The sequence below is a fragment of the Bos indicus genome, chromosome 8, assembly GCF_029378745.1.
Source record: "Bos indicus isolate NIAB-ARS_2022 breed Sahiwal x Tharparkar chromosome 8, NIAB-ARS_B.indTharparkar_mat_pri_1.0, whole genome shotgun sequence".
NCBI classification, from domain to species: domain Eukaryota; kingdom Metazoa; phylum Chordata; class Mammalia; order Artiodactyla; family Bovidae; genus Bos; species Bos indicus.
The window spans coordinates 64,945,247-64,969,624 of NC_091767.1; the positions used below are offsets into that span (position 1 = coordinate 64,945,247).

General features: G+C 36.9%; 1 protein-coding gene across 1 annotated transcript in view; it reads right to left on the reverse strand.

The window, feature by feature from the left end:
- Nucleotides 1-1,447: 1,447 nt before the first annotated feature.
- The window catches only part of ERP44 (endoplasmic reticulum protein 44), a 96,817-nt gene continuing 73,886 nt past the window's right edge, over nucleotides 1,448-24,378 (reverse strand). The window contains exons 5-12 of the mRNA XM_070794834.1: nucleotides 23,273-23,457; nucleotides 21,924-22,039; nucleotides 20,085-20,142; nucleotides 17,471-17,587; nucleotides 15,063-15,174; nucleotides 14,039-14,180; nucleotides 3,681-3,783; nucleotides 1,448-1,684 (exon numbers count right to left, since the gene is read on the reverse strand). Coding sequence (XP_070650935.1) covers nucleotides 1,583-1,684; nucleotides 3,681-3,783; nucleotides 14,039-14,180; nucleotides 15,063-15,174; nucleotides 17,471-17,587; nucleotides 20,085-20,142; nucleotides 21,924-22,039; nucleotides 23,273-23,457 — 935 coding nt within the window. The 3' untranslated portion in view covers nucleotides 1,448-1,582. The remainder of the gene's footprint in view (nucleotides 1,685-3,680; nucleotides 3,784-14,038; nucleotides 14,181-15,062; nucleotides 15,175-17,470; nucleotides 17,588-20,084; nucleotides 20,143-21,923; nucleotides 22,040-23,272; nucleotides 23,458-24,378) is intronic.

Consider the following 24,378-nt stretch of genomic DNA (forward strand, 5'->3'; position numbering starts at 1 on the left):
TGCTTGCTTGTTTAATATTTCTAGGTTTTCATTCTGACCACCTCAAATTTGGTCCATCTTCTGACTTGAAGACTGTAGCTCTGATTTCAAAGTTACTGATTAAAAGCAATGGAGAGAACAGAACTAAGGCCCAAACTTTAGGAAGCTCTGTCCTGCTTTTCTAGCATTTTCTATTAAACATGCCCCATACTACCTTATTAACATTTATTAGTCTAAATGAAATGATGGGTAAGTCATGCATAACAAAGAATTTTAGACTGATTTTTAAAAATAACAATCATTAAATATCTATTATAAATATTTATTTTAAAAGAATTGAAACATGTTACATATATTACATACTACATATAATGGCACATGTCAGCCTTTTAAGCTTAAAAATAATCTTTCCCCAAACTGGGATTGACTTAGACTCCAAGTATAAAATGACTCTTGGCCTATAGCACCAACCCAGGCCCAGAGGAAAGCCAATTTTGAACCTGTCCTCTGGCATTGGGCTTCCTGATATGACACCGAGGGTCTTCTCCCTCTGGTTTTGCTCCCCGGCAGTACTGAGGCCTGGCACAGGGACCCATTTGACTGAACGCTGCAGGCCTAGGAAATCAGGGAATCTAGAGGACGCAGGGTCCTCCTTAACAATTTTACAATGAAAAAAAAAAATGTGCCTTATTGTCTTTGCTTTTGATCTATACAACTAGAACAAGACTACATGATGGAAGAAGGTTAGAATTACTGAAATACATTTTCTCCGCTGGTTTTTCTCTTTGGAAATTTAAAAGTGTCATGATAGGAGGAGCCTTAAAAGTCATCTAGTTCAATACTGGTAATCTGTTCCACTAGTATCTCCTTTTCCTCAGATTTAGGTATAATTCAAAGTTTTAAATGCCATCCATATGCCACTTTGTTAGACAAACACATAGAAATTTAATAACACTTTTCATTTTTTTTCTTAATTTATAAGGACAATTCCTGCCAAATGTTCTGGCTTATGGCTCTCCTCCTCTTCATAGTATGTTTAAGTTGCACATTAAGAATCCAAAAAATACCACTATGGAATTTTCATAAGCAATATCCAACTAATCAGTAAAACACAGTACACAGTGTGAAAATTTTAATTTATTCCCCCTCCCCCAAGCCATCCAGAATATATACCCCTTTGAGAAATGTGAGAACTAAAAATACCAACAGAGTTGATCTATATAGAGAAAAGAATGAAAAACACATACTACACAGGAAACATCCCCTAAGTCCTCCCTAGCCTAGTAGTGCAAGTTAATGGTATATATCTGGCAGTCTCACCTTTCACTTGATGTATAAAGATTTTACAGGACAGATTTAAAGTAAAGATAGGCCTCTGATTTTTATTTATTTATTTTTAAACCTAGCAGATTTTTTTAAAAGAGGCTATATTAAATGACAATACATTTTGAGTCGGGGAGAGAAAAAATTAAAAAACCCAAAACTTCTTTCAGTTTATTCAAAATAAAAATACACATAGAATTATGAAAATATAGGTTTACTATTTCCACCATGTAAGTTGATGCTGCTGTTTGAAAGGCTTGCAAATTGTTTTTCCAAGTTTTTAAAGCTCATCTCGATCCCTCAATAGAGTATACCTATATTCACTGGGTGCTAGTTTCTGGAAGGAGCTCTCAGGTGGACTGCTTGCGACATCCTGGACTTCCTACATGGGAAAGAATAAAACATTTTTATATCAATATATTTTATAGTTATATTTTAATAGGAGTATTAGATGCATGGTAATTGCCCTATAATTATTTATTAAGAATCAATAAACTATAGCTACTATATGCCAAAGACAAGAGTTGAGTTTGAAATCTTGCTTTCCCTGTTTCAAATGCCCTTACTCAGATTCTCCAAGGCAGGGCTACCACAGAGCCATTAACCGTTGATCTGATGACAGTTACTGAGGTGTGGTGGAGAAACAAAACATCTGACACCTGGGTGCTTTCCTAGAATATTCTGTAGAAGGCAGTAAAATCCTAAGCTGCCAAAACCCTTCCATTTTACAAATGACTGCTAAGATTATTAAAGGCACCTGTAGCCTGGCAGGCAAGAGTCCATGGCATTGCAGAAGAGCTGGACACAACTTAGCAACTAAACAACAACAATTGTGGAGATAGAGATCTGGACGTCAGCAGTTACAAAAACCTAGTTGACGTAAAGAAGAAAAACACTTCAATACTGTTAAGAAACTTCTGTAGTATTTTACTTGTATACCAACAGTACGTAAAAATATCCAGTGGAAATATAAGAGTGACGGTGACGTAGAAGAATTTCAAAAGGACCGTGGAGTTTTTCCTTACATTGTGAGCTCAAGAGTAAACGTGATTATCATTGTTTTAATACTCCCTGTAGTTCACACAGGCACATGGTGCATGTGGTACACGATATATATACATATAAATATATAATGGCACACGGGAAGCAATGTCTTCACAGACTTTACTTCTTATACTTAGTTACATTCCCCTTCCCCAATACATTTATTATGTTTTGCTGAGATATGTTTGGTTTAATTAATCTGAAGCTATATTACTATGAAATGAACATGTATTTGGTGCCTACTGTGTATTAGTATGCAGAGATAAATAGAAGAAGCTGAGTATGTAATATAGAAATTGAAACAAATCAGGATAATACAATAATGGCAAGCCATATCTTTTCTTAATCTGATAGAATACTATGCCGTCCTACTTTGGGTTACTGCCAACAAAGTTTTTTTACATCTGTAGTTGCTTAATTATCAAAGAAAATCTGATCTCAGATTGCAAGGAAAAAAGCATGTTGTCAGATTCCCAAAAGTAACTGGTAACTCTGAACTTAATTTGACTCTTAAAAATTCACTTAGTTTTTATTTTTCTTTAATACTTGGTGGTTCTTTTGGCAAAAACAGTGTATTGACGTTCTGGGCATATGCAGTAAGTGTTTTGGTATATATATCATCTCTTGTATATATCATTCCCTCTCAGTATAATGGTAACAGACATGATATAAATCAGTAATGCATCAAAATGCAAATTTAGGGGTGTTTAACAAAGCAGGTACTTATACAGAATTTACAAGGTAACTTGGAACAGAAGAAAATTCTCAGGTTAAAAATATGTATCTGTATGTCAAGCAAATATAAAATTGTATTGGTAAACAGTTGTCAAGCATTCTACATCTCAAACGGAAAAGCTGCATTAAACTGTAAGTTTTGAGCATTATGAATACTGTGGTGATGAAGGCTCTTAAGATATCAAATCATTGTTTTCTCTACAGTGTGGTGGTCACTCTCAGCCACAGTGGAAGGCTTAAGCAATTAATGCAATCCACTGATTTCTTTGCTAGTCTACCTGCTTCTAATTCCTACCTCCTACTTCTATATGAAGCTAACTGTATTTAACCCTTTTATGGCCATTTTCCACCAAGGACTTACCAGACAACCTTTGTTTATATGATCAAGGAACTATATTGTAATATTCTTACAACTTTTCTGAAGGTTTAAAATTTTTAAATAAACGTAATTTGTATATTATCTAGTTTGTTCAGAATTTTTTTACAGAAATATTCAAGACTGGAAACTCAAGCTTATGCAAGAGCTTCAGAGTCTTTTCAAGACTAATTGAGAAAGAAAAAAAAAAGAGTTCCCACTGAGAAACAAACAAGAGTCCTACCTCTCCTGGGGCTGTATCAGTTGGGTCAGGACCATGATGGAATTCTCTGTGTAGCTTTCCAGAATGTAAGTCAAATACAAACTGCTTGAGTTTTCCAGGAATTCTAAAACCAAAGTAAAACAAAAATTTAGCTTAAACTATTTAGACGGACTTATTTCTATTTTACCAACTTCACATTAAAAACAATTTTTTAAAAAACTTAGCTACAATCCCGCCAACCCACCATAACTAGTAACAAATAGGCCAGGTACATCTCAAAACATTTTCACACAGTTGTAAATCATGATGTCTAGTCAATTGTGTGTTCCAATGCTTGCACTTGTTTTACAGAAAATTTTCTACGCTTACTGGAACAAATCCTTCAGAATCAAGATGGTGTCCTAAGACTTATTCCCTTATGTTGGGCATTTATAAATTTTCCTTAATATATATAACTGCAAAATCTTATGTTCTGCAAAATTACATTAAAAATAATAGGAGCTCAAGGGAAAAATAATGTAGGGACTAATCACTTAAAACTATGTAGGTCTGTCCTGAATTAATTGAAGGAAGACTATATTACAAAGCTCCACATCCATCTGACAAAGTGTTTGGAAGGCAGAATTTTAAGACATGGGAAATAAAGAGAATCACACAGAATACAGAGACCGATGTGAGCACTTCAGAATGACATGGTGCTTCCAAATATGTAAGGCTTCTCCACCATTTTACATGTTCATGACAAAGGAAATTAGACAAAGACTATGAAATAGAAAAAAAAAACTAGTTTCAAGTCATAGCTTGTTACATAGGTTTGTAACCAGATTACTACTAAGAGCCTAAAAAATACTAGTACCCTTCAGCTCCTCCAGCATTTGATCTGTGTGTCAGCCAGATGACACCTTAACCTGGAGCTTAGCAATCTTTTTTGAGATGCAGGGCATTCACTGCCAGCATAACAAATTTTATCAAAATAATCTAAACCAGGGTGTAGCTCTTTCATGTTTTTTCTTAGAGGGAGAACTTTCTTCACAACTTAAACCACACAGGCAGTTTCATCGGCTACCTTAACATTGTGAAAAGCAAAGCACTTCTCAAGGCCATCAAAGTGGCCTTTTTTAAAAAAAAAATGTCTTCATACATCACAAAGACAAAGGCATTGTGTTTTATGGTGAAAAAGCTTTCCTTAGTGGCTTCAAACTATTCTGAGGAAAATAACATGAACCAACATCAGTTCAGTTCAGTCGCTCAGTCGTGTCCAACTCTTTGTGACCCCATGGACAGCAGCACACGCCAGGCTTCCCTGTCCATCACCAATTCCCGGAGCTTGCTCAAACTCATGTCCATTGAGTTGGTGATGCCCTCCAACCATGTAATTCACAGTATATTTGACATCATTCCTGTAATTACCAATTATGGTACGAGCACATCTGCAGGACAGAAACATGCACTGCAGCAACATAGACCAGTATAAAGCTAAGCAGATTTACATAGTACCAGCCTTTTCCTTCACAATTATTTCCCTGAGTTGTATCTGATAAAGGAGGAGTGATGAGTTAATGTGTAAGAACTTAAAGTGGGCAAATTATGGTTACAGAACATCAATATTGACTACTGCTTGTCTACCTATTTGTTCTCTGAGGTCTTGCCAGCACTTTTGTCTTTAATACTAAAATCTGTTTGGTAATTTGATAAGTAAAAGACACCAGCATTTTCATTCCCATCTCTTCAGAAATTAAGCATTTTCTCATTGTTTTAATTTCTTTTTCTACTCATATGAGTTGTTTGTCCTCTGCTGAGATCCTGGTAGAGATCTGGCCTCTACTGAGATCAATTAAAATTCATTATATTTTAAAATAGAAACCTGTTTCTCCCCCTCCCCCCAATCCATTGCATGAATTAAAATGCAGGTCTACAAACATTTTATTTCCGTCAGTAGAACTGATTTTTTAAATGACTGTTTTGGTAGCATACCTGGCTTGTGTTAATATTACCAGTTTTTCTTTTTACCCTCTCCTGAGGTCCTGCAAGTGCTGTTTCTTCTCTTCAGTAACTCCCACTGAGATTAACAGCCAATAACTTCACTGTACACCCATTCTGGCTCCCCACTAGCTCCAATGCAAGAGGCCAGCAGGTGCCAAACGCACAGCTTACAAATACAAATGGCTGTCAGGTGGCTGTATTGACAGAATGCCTCTGAAAGGGTCTCTGGTACAGAAGAAATTGCACATGTACCAGACAAACACTGAGAGGATATCAATTTAATCTAACATCATCTATTGTCACCCACAGCAAAGTACTCAAATATATTCAAAGAATTGCAAATCTATAATGTTTAAGATAAAGCCCTTGCTAGTTTGTTATTTAAAAATGCTCAAAGACGGTCACACCAATACAATGTGAATTGCTTCTGCTAGTCAAGAAATAATTTACAATTAAATCTTGAGTGTAACAGATTCATAGAGTACACTCAAAACAGATTTTTCCCCTACTTGATTTTTTCCCCTTTGTCAACATGTGGGAGAACTGTGAGTAAAAGCAAAGACAAGAGAGAGGATGAATCTGAATTGATGTGGTAGAAAAACAGATGACAAAGAGCTCTTACCTAGCTTGTGGCTAGAAATTATCCAGTTATTAGGTAACAATCAGTGAATTAACAATACATAGTCAAGAAAACAGACAACACAGTTACCTGCTAAAAAGGAAGATAAATAGACCCTTACTATAATAAATTCAATTAAATTTCCATACTTAGGGTATACTTTTTCTAATTAGAACCCCTAAGTGTTTCTCTCTCATCCTCTGCTCTTTTGTTTGCTTACAGTATTTATTTTTAGGTGATGCAAAATTTAGACATGGTGAAATACACAAAACATAAGTGTATCATTTAAACGAGCTTTGACAAATGCATATGAGGTGAGAAGTATTTTTATTAAAAATTTACATACAATAGAATTCATTTTTTAGGCTTAAGTTATATGAGTTTTAACATAAGCATGTAGCATCTTGTTACCACCTACACAAACAGGAAATAGAACAATTCCAACACTCACTCCTATCTTCCTCTTCCCTTTAACTCTTGCTGATCTGATCTATTCCCATAATTTGTCTTTTCCAGAATGTCATGGATATGAAATTGTGAGACTGGCTTCTTTTATCCATCCCCTTTGTTGCGTGCATAAAAATGCATGTTCTTTTATTCACTGAATAGCATTCCATTGAGTGGCTATACCACAACTGGTTTATCCATTCACCCAATGAAAGACACTGGTTCTTTCAAGACTTTGGTGATTGTAAACAATGCTACCACAAATGTCTGGGCATAGATTTTTGTGTGAACATAAGTTTCTCTAGGTAAAATACTAGGTTATATGCATGGTGTATGTTTGACTTTTTAAGAAACTGCCAACTTGTCTTCCAGAGTGGCTGTATCATTTTGGCAGTCCCACTAGCAATATATGAGAGTTCCTTTTGCTCCATATGTCAATTATACCTCTGTTAAGCTGGAAAAAAATGGGGGACATATAATTTGGAGTGGAGAGGGAATCGATCTATATGGGTTGAGCCAATCAGATGTCTACAGAATGCAGGCCAAGGGGTTTAAGGAATGCAATCAGATGATTTGATGAGAGTTAAAAAGTCATAGAGAGTTCAGGCCAAGTCCCATCATGGTAAATCAGAACAGCGTCCAGGCAGAAGTTACAGCAGGGCAGAGGAAAAGCTGCTCTACAGAGAGGAGGATGGGGCAGATGTGAAGTCAGAGCCCAGAGAAGAGCTCCTGGGCCCCAGAGGAAGGGAAGAAGAGAGCAGCTGCCCAGCACTTGCAGTGGGTCAACCTAGCTCCCCTCAAGCAGTTCCATTCCTTGTCGTTTTCTTAATAGTTTTTCAGCATAAACCCCTTGGTTTTGAGCTTCACCGGGTGAGTTATTTTGTTCCTTGAAACTACAAATACTTAACAGCAGAACTATCCAACACCACTTGTGTGACGATCGAAAAATACTGTGTATCTATGCTGTTAAATACAGGAACCATTACCTGCATGTGGCAACTGAGCACTTGAAATGGGTTTAGAGTAAGTGAGAAACTAAATTTTTAATTTATATCATTTAAATTAATTTAATGTAAACTTAAGTATCCATATAGGGCTATTAACTATCATATTGGATAGCACAGCACTATGACTTTTGACAAAGGGAAAGGGTCAAAAACAAGAAGCACAGTCAGTAAAAGACAAAGAGCCGTTTCCCCCCTACCAACAAAGGGAAAATCACGATGGGGAAAGTGTCCCATAGCACCGAAACTACAAGGATGTTACTGAGGATGAATCAAGTAAAGTCCCATTAGTAGCAGTGTTATTTTTTCATGGGAAAAACCTGGATTTCAAACAACAGAGGTTAATAGACAAATCATGAAACAATCCATTCAAAGGCAAGCTATCTGGCCACTAGAAATAATGGAAAAATACTGATGAATGGGAAGATGTTTGTAATGTGTGGATAAGTTAAAAAGAAAATTTATAAAATAGCATGGTTCCAATTTTATAACACATACATATATCTAGATCTCTTTTGTGGATTTATAGGTGATTTTTATTCTTTGGCATTTTATCAACTTTAAGAATTATCCACAAAGAAAATACTTTTATAATCAGAAATAAGGGACAAATTATATGCTTAACAGATACATAGAGCGCAGACATCTTTGCCTGGTTCTTGACGTTAAGAGGAAAGCATTCAGTCTTTTACCATTAAATATGATATTAGCTGTGGGTTCTCTGTAAATGTCCTTTACATTTACAGAGATTTACATTTACAAGATTGAGGAAGTTTCCATATATTCCCAGTTTCTTAAGCATTTTTGTCATGATGGATATTGAATTTTGTCAAATGCTTCTTGTGTATGTTGATGTAATCAGTATATGCCTAATTACTCATTGATTTTTGAAAGCTGGAAGGAAATGGCAACCCACTCCAGTATTCTTGCTTGGAAAAGCCCATGGATGGAGGAGCCTGGTAGGCTACAGTTCATGGGGTCACAAAGAGTCGGACACGACTTAGCAACTTCACTAATGACTAAATGTACCAGCCTTGCCTGCTTGGGATAAAGCCCACTTGGTTGTTGCTATATTATTCTTTTTTCACTAATTGCTGGATTCAATTTCCTAGTATTGTTTACTACTTTTTAACTCAACTTATACAATAGTTTGAACTCATTCAATGTATCTTGTCATTTAAGTTACTTCTTTGGGCTTCAGCTTTCTGATATGTGAAATGAGAACAACTGCTTTATTTATCTAACTGTATTGTTTTTATGTCACAGACTTGGATTTAAATCCAAATATATTAGTGCCTATAATAATCACATGACTGAGCGACTGAACTGAATAATCATAGCTACCCTTCTAAACACTAGCCATGTATCAGATACTGTTCTAAGAGTTATACACATTCATTTAATACTCACAACAACTCTGTTAACTAGGTAAAATTATTATTCCTGTTTCACGATGAGGAAACAGAGGCATAAAGGTCTTAGCAAACTGCCCAGGGTGATATAACTAATAGATAGCAGACTGGGTCCAAAGTCTGTGCACGTAACCACTGTACTCCATTGCCTCTTTAGTGACTCCACTGTAGTGAAGTTTCTAAAGCTTGCAGAGCTTAACTTATTGATTGTAAAGTAGAAATAATATCTACCTTCTAAGCTTGTTACAGATTAACTGAAAACACATATAAAAGTATAAAGTAGGGCTGGTACAGTGCCTGGCTCTGTCAGTGCTTGATGTCTGTTTTGCTGGCAAAACCAAATAAGGTAAAAATATATTGGAATGATCTGAAAAGTAAAAGTACTTATAAATACTACATAGCAAGATCAGGTGTACAAAAAAGTATGTTATAGGAATATAAAAATGGTATTTAGGGACCTGGACCACTGTATATGTATCAGCCCAGTGGCTGATAGACACACTCAGAGAATTAAAACTACAGAGATGAATAGGAGAGGTAGAGAATAGGGCAGATGAGTAACTGATAAATATTAGGATATATTCCAGATATATACATTCAGAATAGTCAAACTCTTATAACAAGTGATGAAACTAAAAGCAAATTGCAAGCATTTAATGAACGTCTACTAATGCCACCACAAAGCACTTAGTATAGCAAGAGATGATGAAAACTAAATATTTGCCTTTTAAAAAGATTCTCAGGGTAAAGAATCTGCCTGCCAGCGCAGGAGACATGGGTTCGATCCCTGGTCCAAGATCCCGCATTCCTCGAAGCAACTAAGCCTGTATGTGACAATAACTGAGCCTGTGCTCTAGAGTCTATGAGCCACAAGTGTCGAGCCTGTGTGCTGCAACTACTGAAGCCCTTACACCCTAAAGTCTGTGCTTGGCAACGAGAGAAGCCGCTGCAATGGGAAGCCTGTGCACTGCAATGAAGAGTAGCCCCCACTCACCATAGCTGGACAAAAGCTGGCACAGCAATGAAGACCCAGCACAGCCATAAATAAAACTATACACACACATAAAAGATTTTGCAGCACTTTTTTTTTTTTTTTTCAATCAAAAGCCTGACTTGGGTTTAAAAAAAAAAACCCCTAGATAATGAAGAACGAAACCAGGTTGTCAGGGTTACAAGGGTAAACATTTCTTTTACCTATCCCTCCAAGTTCTTTATCATCTCATTCAATTCCTGGTTTGTTCCCTCTAAGTTGAAGGAGACAGGCTAGTTCATCAAATTAGGGAGATACCCACCCCTGTAGTTTCAGTTTCACGTTGCGTCTCTCATCTCCCACAACCATGCCCCCTGAGTAGTTTAAGGAATTATCATAATTTTCAGTGATGCAGTGATTTGAAATAAATGACCTAGATCCCAGAATTGGGGAACTCCTTAGCCTTAGAGTAACTTGTTCATTTCCCTAGGAGTGATCTGACATCCCCTGTTACTGGGGCTCTGGTGGGAGCTTACGTAAGAACCCCTGAGCAAAGGAACAGATGGTGGGGATTTGCAGGCCACAATTTTTGGAAGGTAAGTTTCTCCAGAAAGCCCTTCAACAGTCTTTACACTAGACCCCATCATTTATTCTCTTCTTTCAGGGCTGGCGAACATTTCCTAGACCTACCCCTCTATGTGCTTAGGCTTCAAAACTTCCCCCAATTCCACCTCCATATAAAATCTTTTCCTTTACATTTGGCAAGAAATCAATCTGGTCAAACTACATATAGATATATATATAGATAGATAAATAGATATAAAACAACTAAGGATTCAGAGATGTGTGATTCAGTTTCAGGTATTAACAAACAGTGCCTCTTCAGACATCTTTCACATTTACGCTTACACTGCTTTTTTATGTACTGAAAATGTAACTGTTTTGGTATCAAGTGTTAGGAGCTTGAGGTTTGGGGGTTCAGTATACTCTGACATGACTTATAGCCCTGCCAGTGATTAGTGGTGTGGCCCTGATGGTTATGTTACATCCCTAAACCTCAGGTTCTCTGAGATAAGAGATGAACAGAACACTGGTTAGCAGCTCCCCGCACCAGGCTGCAATGCCTGCCTTTAGCATAAGAGGAAACTGTGCATCATAAATCTGCTTTCTCTCTCCTTACCACCACATACTTCCACCAGTTGACTCCAGAACTGCTGAGTTACTAAGTAAAAGTAATAGTAATTACAGTAATTTATGGAAACGGCTTATCATTTAAGCCTTAATTACCATGCAGCACAATAACAATTACACAAGCCATTAAATGTGTCAAGATTCACTTTGCTGCATGTCTTTTATTTTTTAACACTAACATCTATTCACATAGGCTCAGTCTGTAGCTCACACAGCATGTGCCTCCTTATAATTAAAAAAATATTAGAGGAAACAGTGCCTAGGAGGGGAAATCAGGCACCTAAGGGAGAAATTAAAAGTAATTTGTTTCAGAGCTTCAAATATAATCACTTCTCTTATCTCCCTCCCTGCTCACAGGACTCAACACTTGCAGGATGGGAAAGGATCATTTCCCATTTCCATGTTTCTTTGGGGAATTTTACTGACTCAGTGTCTTTTTGCACCAGGGCACAAGGAGAGAGTGCTGCCAGGTGATAAATTAGCTTTTCTTGGTAACATGCCCATCTCTTGGTCCAGTGAACTGTGGCTGGAGGATAGGGGGATTGGGTCATGTGATAAATAATATGACCACTGATCTTAAGCTTGGGTACTCTAACAGACACCAAGATGGGATTGGAAAGGCTAGAGTGTTTTAAATCTGACTTCAGAACTGGAGGAGAAAACTTAAAAGATAGCCATGGTGAAATTTGTCACAGGTTTTCCTTCATATATAACAATGTTCCTGGGAATAAAACCAAAGTTGGGCCTAGTTTGGTTTCTGACTAGTAAACCTAACCTGAGTCAGCGTCCTCTTGACTTCGGCTAAAAGACTTCATAATTAGGGCTGGAAATTTACAGTGAAAGGAAGAAGTAAATCATCAACCCAAGATTTGCCCACCACCAGAGGTAGGAAAATATAAAACTTCATGCAAATAACCCATGAAGAGGGCAGCATTTTAATACCAAACATTGTCACTGCCTGGAAGCTTTTGAAGTGAACTCAACCACTATGACAGCTGTCCCCTCTCCTAAAAGGTCTGTTCTTTTAGAGTTTACAGCCTCTGGAGGCAAGCCAATGAAGTAAGAGGAAAAGGATACACAACCAGCTAAGACATTTATGTCTAGCACAACAGTCAATGCTCACATAATGCTCAGCAATTTAGATGTTTTCACTTTACCTACACTCGGACAAATACCACTTAGCATATTAACTCACTGAATATTTATCTGGGTCTTCTATATGACAGTTGTATAATATAAACCAATGGTTTATACATAAAATAAAACCAATGGTTTATATATAATATAAAAAGTTTACTAAGACTGGATCCCCAGTTTAGTCCAAGAACTCACAACCAGGTAGAAAAAGGAGATAAGCTGGGAATAGGCAATTGGGTTTTATAATGTGGTACGTGCTCTGACAGGATTCAGCAGAGGGGCACTGATTCAAGATTTCTGGAGATGTTAATGTCTAAGGTAGGACCTAATGTTCTGGAGAAGTTTTTCATGGACGAGAGGAGATGGGGCTTGGAGAAAGGCGATGCTGAGAGGAACAAGTACAGACACTGTGGGCTGAATATGAGTGGACAGGACGGGGATTGCTGGGGTAAAATAAAAACAACTAATATTTTTAAGTACTTAATGGTTCATAACACAATCATCATCTCTCACTCATTTTTATAACAATCTCATTAGGGAGGTTGTACCACCAACCACATGTTAAGTATAAAGGAACAAGTAAAGAGAAGTGACTTGCCTGAAAGTGAAAGTGAAAGTCGCTTGGTCGTGTCCGACTCTGCGACCCCATGACTTGCCTGAGGGAGGACCCCAAATGGAGACCTCCTCTATGTGAGGACTGAGAATCTTCTTCTAGCAAACAACCATATCTCTATTAAAATATTTAGAAGTGAGTGAGGTAATCCATTCTGCAATAGGACTTCAAATCACCCTCAAACTGTGAAATTTAATCTTTAAACATTAAAATGGGTGATATTTAAATTAATTTTGAAAAGAAAAGGTCTATTTTGAATTAATACCTGTATTACTTAAATTTTTCATATACGAAGAAACATTTCCACTTTAACTGTTGTATCTAACATCTCAAAAAGCTGATATAAATAGTAGTATCTGTGGTAGTTACTAGGTTTATGTTTATTAACACTGTGAGAACAGAGTCAGAAAGCATATCTGTTCTTGGAAAGGTTCTTAGCTGTATGCCTTTATAAATGCCTTGTCATAGCCATCTTCTGGTCTTAAATACCACTAACATTCTGATACACAGTCACAAATGAGCACCAATATTCATTTTCTTTACTTACTCCCTTGATGTGCTGACAAAGACTAAATTCAATTCAAAACAAATTTCTCATAGGTCAAACATTTTCTTTCAAAAATTAATTCCCAAGCATTTAAGATCATCTAATGCTGGCATTTCTATAGGGATATATCATAATTCTCATCGTCATTTAACATTTTCTTTTTATTCCTTGGTTATGCTGCTCAGCTCGTGGGACCTTAGTTCCCTGACCAGGAATTGAACCCAGGGCCACAGCAGTGAAAGCACCAAGTCCTAACCATGGAACCACCAGGGAAATTCCCCATAGTCATTCATACTACACTCTGGAGTTTAAAAAATATATATATATAACTCTTCCTTCCAAATAACAAAGCATTACTGTTTCAACATAGGATTATTTAAAATATCCAAACAATCATTTTAAGTTCATTTTTGAGACACATATCAGTAATTTTAAAAAACCAAAATGAATACTTACAATACATCCCTGAAGTCTCCAAACACATACATGTGCCTAAAGCTGTCGATAGCTATTACAGGGCAATCTGCTGGAGTTTTCTGTATGTGCAGAAGAGGATGTCTAAATTTGTCACAGTCAGCATGTAAAAAGTTTATTGTACCTTAAAAAGAAATAGAATTTGGAGAGGTAGATTAGAATATTCTTTATTATATTTTCATAAGTTTGCAAGTTTATAAAAAGTGATATACCAAAAACTCCCCAACATGCTTTAGAGTAATATAGACCACAAAGACTAAAACCTAAATATTACAACACTTTAAAGAGGTAGGATTTTAATTTTTAAGGCAGAGAGTAAAATTTCTTTAGAAATGCAATAGCGAATTTTAAATTTTTCTGGGCAGTCATTTGCCCTGCAGATTATCCTGGTCTGTTCCAATGGGAACATCATTTCATCAATGATGCCCTTCCAGTCCCTACTGGTTGATTTTTAATCTAATGCAACTCCCAAAATATTTACAGAGACTGATATGGGCATGGCTCTATACAAAACCTTCAGTCTATTTTGTTTGACTTCTCCAATTACAGCGGGAAAGCTGGTGATAACGCAAATTCCCTTTTGATGCTTTGGAGAAGTCTGCAGAGAACTACTCAACTTACTTTCATTTAGAAATACAGTAAATGTTAATCAGGCTGTGTAAATCCTCTCAGCAATATCTCTGGAACTATTAGAAAAGGACTAGACAAGCATCAAGGTGCTGGAAGAAAGTGCCTAAAACACACTGTCCACCCATGACCCCACTTTTCATGCTACCTGATTTTAAAGAGCTAAAAAAATTGTGTTTTTTTTGTTTTTTTTTTTAAGCTACTGCTTTGCATTATCTCTACTCATAGCTCCCTTCCCCATATTTTCATGTAAGTTTAGGAGTTGAGTTAAAATAAGTTTTTAATCCAAATATGCTTATGTCAATATTAATGTAATGGAAAGGGGGGAAAGTTAAAAAAAACAGAGAAAAGAAGGATATAAACACCTTAATCTGTCTACCTTTTTCACTTATTAATTGTCGGGCTACTTCATTCTGGAATATTTCTAAACTTTCTGTATCTTCTTTCATGTGGAAGAGTATGAGAAAAGGCAGTCCTTCTTCTGTCAGTTCCTGTATAGAGAAGTATTCAGTAAGAATTATCAGGCCTCTCCATTCAGCTCTAGCTATTTTCTAGGTAGGAACAATTTTAACCTCAGCCCATGTAATATAAAGCAGCTGCAACATTCCAGGAAAAGAGACCAGTGGGGTAAATAAATGCCTCAGTGGCAGAAGGAGCCCCTAAGAATGGCCCCATGTCCTGCTGTCCCGTGGGAACTGACCTGCCTTAAGGTAGCCACTGGACTGACCTGTGACCTAGTGCTGGATGAAGCCATGGTATTTAAAAAATGAGCTGACTAAAGGAAGAACTGTGCTGTTCTTTTTCAAAATGTTGATTTTTATGAGAGGATAAACATTCTTCACAGATAACACTGAAAAACTGAGTGTACAGCAATAAATAAATCTAACTGATTTGCAAACTTACATTTATTCTAAGGTTTATTGCAAAAACCACTCCACTTACATGAGACCTACCAACAGCTGAAAAGTGTGATACAGAGCAAAAGACAAAAACCCCATAATATAGCCAGTTTTCAATCAATATACAATTTATCAACATTATTAACAAATACTTCCACTTACATGTGTATGTTTATATATATATATGCGTTGTGCATATACACACACAAAAACACCTTGAATCTGTTCTGAACTCTCAGAACATTTTCTCAGTGCCTCACATGTGGCATGTTACTTTTTAGAAAATTTAAGAGCTAAGAAGTCAAAAGTAGAAACAAATATATTACTTTATTAGTAATAAAATTACTAATTTTGTAACTAAACAAAATTTTTTGTTAAAAGAAATCCTACAAATACAGGTGAACTAACAACTGTTAAGAGAGAAGTAATAAATTAGTAGTTTGAAAATATGTGAATTAGTTTGCTAAACTAATTTACATACATTAACTTAGTAGCTGGTAGTTTAACCTACTAGAGCTTCCAATGTACCCATGTCCACATCTGTACCAATGTATTCTTTATAAGGAGGTAGTCAAGAATTCAGGAGAAAGCAAGACAACCAGATTTACAGGTTAACAAATCTTTCCTCATATTTTAAAGGATTTGTGGGTAATTGGTTACAAAATGTAACAAGTCTAAAGAATTTCATTAAATGAGCCAACTACTATAGGACGAGAGGCAGGGCTGGGGTGGAAGGACAGACCTCTGTTTAATTGTTCAAGATTTTCCAGGTCTGTACCTTTAAACTGTTTTGAAACTAACCCTGTAAGAACTGCCAAAGCAGGTGAATAATCATGACAGGTTACTAGATCTTTCTGAGTCTCTAAGGTCTAAATGAGCTGCTACAATAAAAATGTTAATTAATTCAGATAAACATACCTGAAGCCCAGGGAACTGAGAAAGTAGAAAGGATGTTCACTTGATAAAAACTAAGACAATAACCAAGCAAGCAAGCTTTACTGCAACACAACCACATTTATGTACTGTCTAAGGCTGCAAGTTGAATAGCTGCAACACAGGCTGTATGAGCTGCAAAGCCTTAAAATACTCACTGACTTTTTACAGAATTGCCAACCTTTGACTTGGTGGGAATTATATGAGAGTGTTTACTCTGTGATAATTTCTTGAGTTGTATTTTTAATACCTGAGCTATGTACTTATAATTCTTTTGAAGCATATATACATATTCAAAGTTTTAACTTAAAATTTTTTTTTAAATTACATTCTTAGGCTGTGGGTTTTGAAAGTGAAGGAGTAAAATGAAATGAAAGCTATGTTTCAAATACAGTAAAAAACAGAGATGTCTTTTTAAAAACAGACACAGCTCTTTATATTTGCTCTTCCAACCTCCTAGGTTTTTATGGGAGTTGTTAAGAATTGGAGATGGGCTTTATTTCAGGCACATGGGATCACTGAGGACAGTTACATGGTAATAATAATTGCTTTCATTATTTAACAATGGAAAGAGAACACAGTTTCATTCTTTTAGAAGAGGAATCAGAAAAACCTTTTCAAAGCAAAGGATTATTCACTGTATATAATTAATTGTAACTAAAATCTGCAGAACATTGCTTCTAAAGCCATCTCCTTAAATATGAATCTTCAACCAAGGGTGGGATCAGAATCACCTTCAAACTCATTTTCAAGGTGGTCATGAAACACTGCTACTGCAGGAAATACAACAGTGGGATTCTGGGACAGCAGAAGTGGACCACTGGCCTGTATGGAAAGAGCTATGATGTGTTCACTGTAACAATAAGTTCTGTGTGAAAACAGTAAGATGGGTAGAAGAAGCTTGCTCTTTCGGAAATCTTAATTAAATATAGCAACATACACTACAAAGCCATACCTCTCCATTTTCAAATGTTATTTCTCTGACAAGAGGAACGCATTTATCTTGAATCCAATTGTAAGTCCCATCAAAATTTGTCATAGATCCCAAGTACACCATATCTGGAGCAGAATGCTGTTTACAAAAACAAAGAAAAAAGTAAACATCTAACTTGTGCTAGCAAAACTGCATTCTTAAAGCCATCTATGAGCTCAGAAATCTATACGGGATATAAAAGAAGCGAAAAATCATGGAACTTCTGAGAAAGAGGACTACTGATGGTAATAAGCTGCTAACTATGATTATGAGGGACCTGATTATCTAAGCTGTGATGCCTAAGCCTTCCGCTTTCCCTTGGATTTGCATCAAGTAAATGCTTATCAGGATCTTCATCAATAGCCGGCAGGTGTTGGGAAAAGAATTATCCTAATGATTTAACTGAGCTATCTCTCCCTTCAAAAATGTCAGAAGAAAATTTGGAGACTTCCAGTGAAAAAGCCTTGAAAAATACATGATACTATATAAATCTAAACTAAAATTAACTGCTGTTATCTGTTTCCAGATTCACTCAAAATCAGTACCTATGAAGTGCCTAAAATGATGATAAATTGCTAACATTTCCTAAGCCAACTACTGTGACCAAGCATTGTTTTATCACCTTGTATGTGTTTTAAGCACCTTGTATGTGTCGACTCAGTTAACCCTCAAAACATCCCCATAAAGCAGGTACTAGTATTATCATGGCTGTTTTTACTAATGAACAAACTAAAGCACAGAGAAGCTCACAAACTTTCCCAGAGTTTTACACCTAGGAAGGTAGCTGATTGTTTTATTTTAGTGAAGTATAGTTGATTTATGGGCTTCCCTGATAACTGGAGACCCCGGTTTGATTCCTGGGTTGGGAAGATCCACTGGAGAAGGGATAGGCTACCTACTCCAGTATTCTGGCCTGGAGAATTCCATGGACTGTATAGTCCATGGGGTCACAAAGAGCTGGACACAACTGAGTGACTTTCACACACATAGTTCATTTACAATGCTGTGTTAATTTCTTCTGTATAGCAAAGTAACTCAGTTATACATACATACATAATCTATATAAACCTATGTAGATATGTATGTATGTATTTTGTTGTTCAGTCACTAAGTCGTGTCTGTCTTTTTGTGACCCCTGTGGACTGCAACACGCCAGACACCCCTATCCTTCACTATTTCTCAGAGTTCGCTCAAGTTCATGTCCAGTGAGTCAGTGATGCTATCAAACCATTTCATCCTCTGTCATCCCCTGTCATCCATCTTTCCCAGCATCAGGGTCTTTTTCAATGATTCGGCTCTTTGAATCAGGTGGCCAAAGCATTGGAGCTTCGCTTCAGCATCAGTCCTTCCAATAAGTAGTCAGAACTGATTTCCTTTAGGATTGACTGCTTTGATCTCCGTGCCGTCCAAGGGACTCTCAAGAGTTGTCTCTAGCACCACAATTCAAAACATTAATTCTTCAGCACTCAGCCTTCTTTATGGTCCAAATCTCACACCCATATATGACTACTGGAAAAACCACAGCTCTGAATAAACGGACCTTTGTTGGCAAAATGATGTCTCTGCTTTTTAATACATTTTCTAGGTTTGTCACAGTTTTTCTTCCAAGGAGCAAGCGTCTTTTAATTTCATGGCTACAGTCACTATCCGCAGTGATTTTGGAGCCCAAGAAAGGAAAATCTGTCACTGCTTCCAGCTTTCGCCCATCTATTTGCCATGAAGTGGTGGGACCAGATGCCATGATCTTAGCTTTTTGAATGCTGAGTTTTAAGCCAGCTTTTTCAGACTGTTAGGTCAATTTGGGGTAATAATAACTGTGACTTTTGCCTTTATTATTTGTGGTTACCATCACCTGGGCCTAAACAGCTACTTCTAAGTTTAGATACACTTAACTTCTTAGCCAAGGGTTAAAAACAACCTAGCCGTCTGGAGAAGGCAATGGCACCCCACTCCAGTACTCTTGCCTGGAAAATCCCATGGATGGAGGAGCCTGGTAGGCTGCAGTCCGTGGGGTCGCTAAGAGTTGGACACGACTGAGCGACTCCACTTTCACTTTTCACTTTCATGCATTGGAGAAGGCAATGGCAACCCACTCCAGTGTTCTTGCCTGGAGAATCCCAGGGACGGCGGAGCCTGGTGGGCTGCCGTCTATGGGGATCGCACAGAGTCGGACATGACTGAAGTGACTTAGCAGTAGCAGCAGTAGCGGTCCTTAGTATCTGGCAAGTACCAGGTGAACTTATACACCAGGAGACGTGGGAGTTTGGCTAGTCTCATTCAAGCTAGAGTGATGACCACAGACCTCTGAAGCATTGTTTTGAATGTGAGTCCCAGACTGAAGGTGAAATAGAAGTGGGAAAGGCCTGGGGGTCAGGGGGTCTCTAGTCCCAGCTCTGCCACTAAATGCCTGTGTGACTTTAAGCTTGTGTCTTCATCTTTACTTTGAAAGGTTTGGATTAGGACAAAACTATGTCTTAAGGTTTCTTCCAATACTAAAACTTTATGAATCTGGGAATATTAACATGTACAAAACTACAAATTATAGTATACATATATTTACATTTTAAATTATACACACTAAGAAATAGCAACTTACCCCTGGTGGCTTATAGACTATGTTGTCTCCACTGTATCTTTCTGGTTTTGAAACAACCCTAACAGAAAGAGAGAAACAGTGATAATATTTTTTAAGAAAAATAATAGCAGTAATATGTCTGAAGTATCCCAGGTGGCACAGTGGTAAAGAATCTGCCTGCCAAGGAGATGCAAGAGATGCGGGTTTGATCCCTGGGTTGGGAAGATCCCCTGGAATAAGAAATGGCAACCTACTCCAGTATTCTTGCCTGGGAAATCCCATGGACAGAGGAGCCTGGCTGGCTACAGTCCATGGGGTCACAAAGATTTAGACATGACTGAGCAAGCACGCTTAGCAAACATGCTAGTTGTTTTGCAACATATGAACTATAACTTGAAATACATACTTTTCCATCTTTCCTACTTATAAGATTATGCAACACCAAGAAAAGCATACATTTGAAGGAAAAGTTTAGTAAAAGGCAGATTTTTTTTTAAGGGACATTTTAGTTAGCTGTTTTTGTGATTGAGTATGTTATCTTTTGGATTAGAAGTTTTGGCAGTAAATGGCTGTTTTTGACCCCAGACTGTTTCTAAGTAACTGAGGTGATATCTGGACAAAGCCCTTTGGATAGAGACAATAACGATAAACGCTCTGCTATGAAGTGTGCTTGCAGTGTTAGAGGAATAGTGAGGGGCCTGCATGGCTGGGAACAGTAATGCAAAAAACGTAAGGGAGAAGTTCCTTCATTATTTACTCTGTACAACCATCCTCATAAAACACTGATAATGTTTACAATAGAACACACATACAAAACCTACAGAAGCATTTAAAATAAGGGAAAAGGTCACAAACTGGAGAGGAAATACTATGCCCGAAATCTGGGCTCTACTCAAGACTACAATTGTACTAGTCAAGGTACTGCAATTGAATCTTATCAGTTATAGGTCAAAGAAAACAGACAGTATTGCAAAACAGCAAAGGATGGTGGAGATAATTTTCAGTGAGAAGAGATTCAAGGACAGAACCATAAGAATGATTCTATTTTGAAAGAGAAAGGAAAAAAAAAGATAAAGCCAGGGAAATCAGAAATGTAAGGATTGAACCAGGGAGATTCAAGGTAAAGTACAGACAGCAGAAGGAGGACAGGGTAGTTCAGGGTCACATCCTTCAGAGAAATTGTAGAGAACTAAGACTGGAAAAAAGACCACTGGATTTGCTAATTAAGAAGTCACTTTGTGACTATGCAGAGAGATTTCTTTAGGGTAATGAAGGTAAAAGTTTTCAGGAGGTTAACATATTTGAACCATTAGAGTATGAGAAATTCAGGGTAGTCAAGCATAACTAATCTTTGAAAAAAATTTAAGAATGAAAAGAAGATGAGTTAATAGTTCAAGAGACAGAAGAGACAGATTAGGAATGAGAGAATCATGCTTTTGGAAAAGGAAAACAGTCCATGAAAAGGGTCAGACTGAAAACATGAGAAAGCAAGGATAACTGATGGATCAAAGCCCCAGAGGATTTTGAAGGGACAACTGAAGGGACACTAGTGGAGAAATCAGCTGTGGAATGAGCATGTTCCTCTGAGGCAGGGGAAAGACAGAAGAAAAGTTGGTCCATCCTTTTCCTCTTACCTACATTTTGAAAAATATAGTACAGAAAGAATAATTAACAGACTTTTAAACTCCTTTTTAAAAAGAGAGGTCAGAGATAGGCATAAAAACTTGTCAGTGACTTTAATAGGACTGAGATAATCTTTATGAGAGGTCATCTTCAAAAAACCACCACACACAACAAGAATTTAACAAGGCAGCTGAGCTGACCCAACCACCAACACACTGTACCAATTAGGCTACTTACCCAAACGCAGCTAGGAAGGCACAATCATCATGCAAAATATTTGCTACTCTTTCAAAAACTCTATAGTTTTCTGAATCCTTCTGCTCAAAATATCCAATGATATTTCTTTTGCTGCGCTGTAAAATAAAGTATGTAATTACTTTATAAACATATGTAGTTCTTTAAGAAACATTTTATTTCATTTACCTAGCTGCTGTTCAGTTATCTCCAAATGAAATGTAACCGGCTTTTAACACCTAATCCAAAACTATTAAAGATTACATTAGGTTGAAAACAGTCTGAACTATCATCTAATGTAATAATTTCCTAATAACATTTTACTTTAAAATTTCAAGAAATAATAACTGTTTAATCGGTGACAGTTTTTTCCTAAATAAGATGACTAATTCTAAGGTGTGTTAAAATAATACATCAATTTGTAATCTGTGGCTGTTGGCAGAGACTCCATCATAGGTCTCTCACACTTCTACACATTTAGGTATACCCAAGATCCAAGAGTCTGACCATTCTTGATCCAGGTTGTGCTTATAGGGAGCGAGGCTGAAGTATGAGGTGATGTCTCCCTCCAGGACAGAGAGCAGGCTTACTGCTGGCTCTGAGACAGATGTTTCCCAAGCCTAAAGTTCTCCTGTCACAACCCCCTGCGTGAGCAGGGATCCATCTGGCCCTCTTTCACCTCCGTAGGACTTGGGGGACAAGGAAACAAATGCAACCATGCTCACATGTGAGCAAGCAAACTGTTGTCTCTGACCAGGAGCCTTATGTCTTCTAACAGCATCCGTGAAATGAGTTGGCTAACCTGTTCATTTGTAAGCAGGGTAAGAACCAAGTTGCAATGACAATTTAGCAATGACAATCTGAAGCCCAAACTTAATTGTTTTCGTTTGCTTTTAAAACACTTCTTGGTGTACAAAGAAAAAGACCTTGTTAATGTATCATTAAGGGTGGTTAGGTCAGAGGATACTAAAATTTATACAAATTGCTGCTACAGGAGTAATGAGAGCAGAGACCCTGAGGGTTGCCACTAAGCAGAAAAAGGAAACTATGGTTGTGTGTGCCTGACATTAACTTCTATTTCTTCGTAATTCAGGCTACCCTTTGCCCTCAATTAAACTGAATTAGTGCAACTTTATTGCTTTATACATTTTATTCAAAGGCACAGTAAAACATCAGCATTCCCTTTGAGAATTAATTCAAGAAAAATTAAACTTGTTATGTATATGTATACGTCAAAATCCACTGCAGTGAACTATAAGAAAATGTCTACAGATTCTCTGGTTTCCTAAGAATCTCTTTACATGAATCAAGCAGGCTATGCTCATTTGATCCAGCAAAAGTCAGTGACTTACGTCAGGAGTGGTGATTTCTGCCAAGTCATGAAGTTCTTGAATGGGGTCACTTTTTTGTTGCCTGATGTAATCTGCAAGTGCTTTCACTGATCGCTGACCCCTGTATTCTCTCTTCATCATCATCCCATTACGAAACAACTTGAGGGTTGGGTATTTGCTTATCCTATATCTCTGGGCTATATCAGCTAAAAGAATGAAAACAAAAATTAACTTCACCTTCAAACTTAGTCTCAGTGGGCCCTTTAGCCCAGCTGTAAAAATCTTACAATTATTTAGGGAGAACATTTTGGTTCATGTAATTCTTTTCCAGCATTAGAAAAAAGAAACTAATCATGACAAGGTTCATATTGGTTAAGAGGCTAGGTTCCAGATGTATACTGCCTGGTTTAAACCCCAGCTATTTTACTGGCTGCTGAGTTTGCAAGGTGCATCAACTACCCTTGCCTTATTTCTTATCTGTTATATAGGGATAATAATTTCTACCACACAGAGTTATTTTAAGGACTAAGTGAGACAACTCAAATGCATAAAAGAGTAAACCCTTAATAAATGTCAGTATTATTGTAGATGCAGTCTAGAAAAAAATTAGAATGTGCAAAATTCCAATTTTGAAAATAGTCATTCAAGTTACTTTATATTGTAAGGATCTTATAGTATTTAGTAAAAAAATTAAATTTAAATCACTCTTAAAGGCTAAAACTATTAGATTCACGGCTAGAAGGAGTATTTATAATCCCACATATGAAAATTTTCTGTAAGCTAATACAATTAAAAGCAAAATTCAGAGTATACACCAAAAAAAAAAAAAAAAAAAATATATATATATATATATACCTTTACTGTGACCTAAGGGTATATTCTCACACATATCATTAAAATTAGTATTCAGAGTCTCAAAATAAGAAACTGAGTAAAAATGTATGCTGATCTCACTTTTAGGAATCACAATTACTAAGATACAGACTCAATCAGAATGGAAAAGCCTTTAAATTTTTCTGCCGTTACTTCTAAGAGGTAGCAAATAGGAGAAATCAATGGTTTCTAGACACTTGTTTTAATTCCTAAGTCATGTCCCTGTCTTGTGGACCCCCACGGATTACTACCTG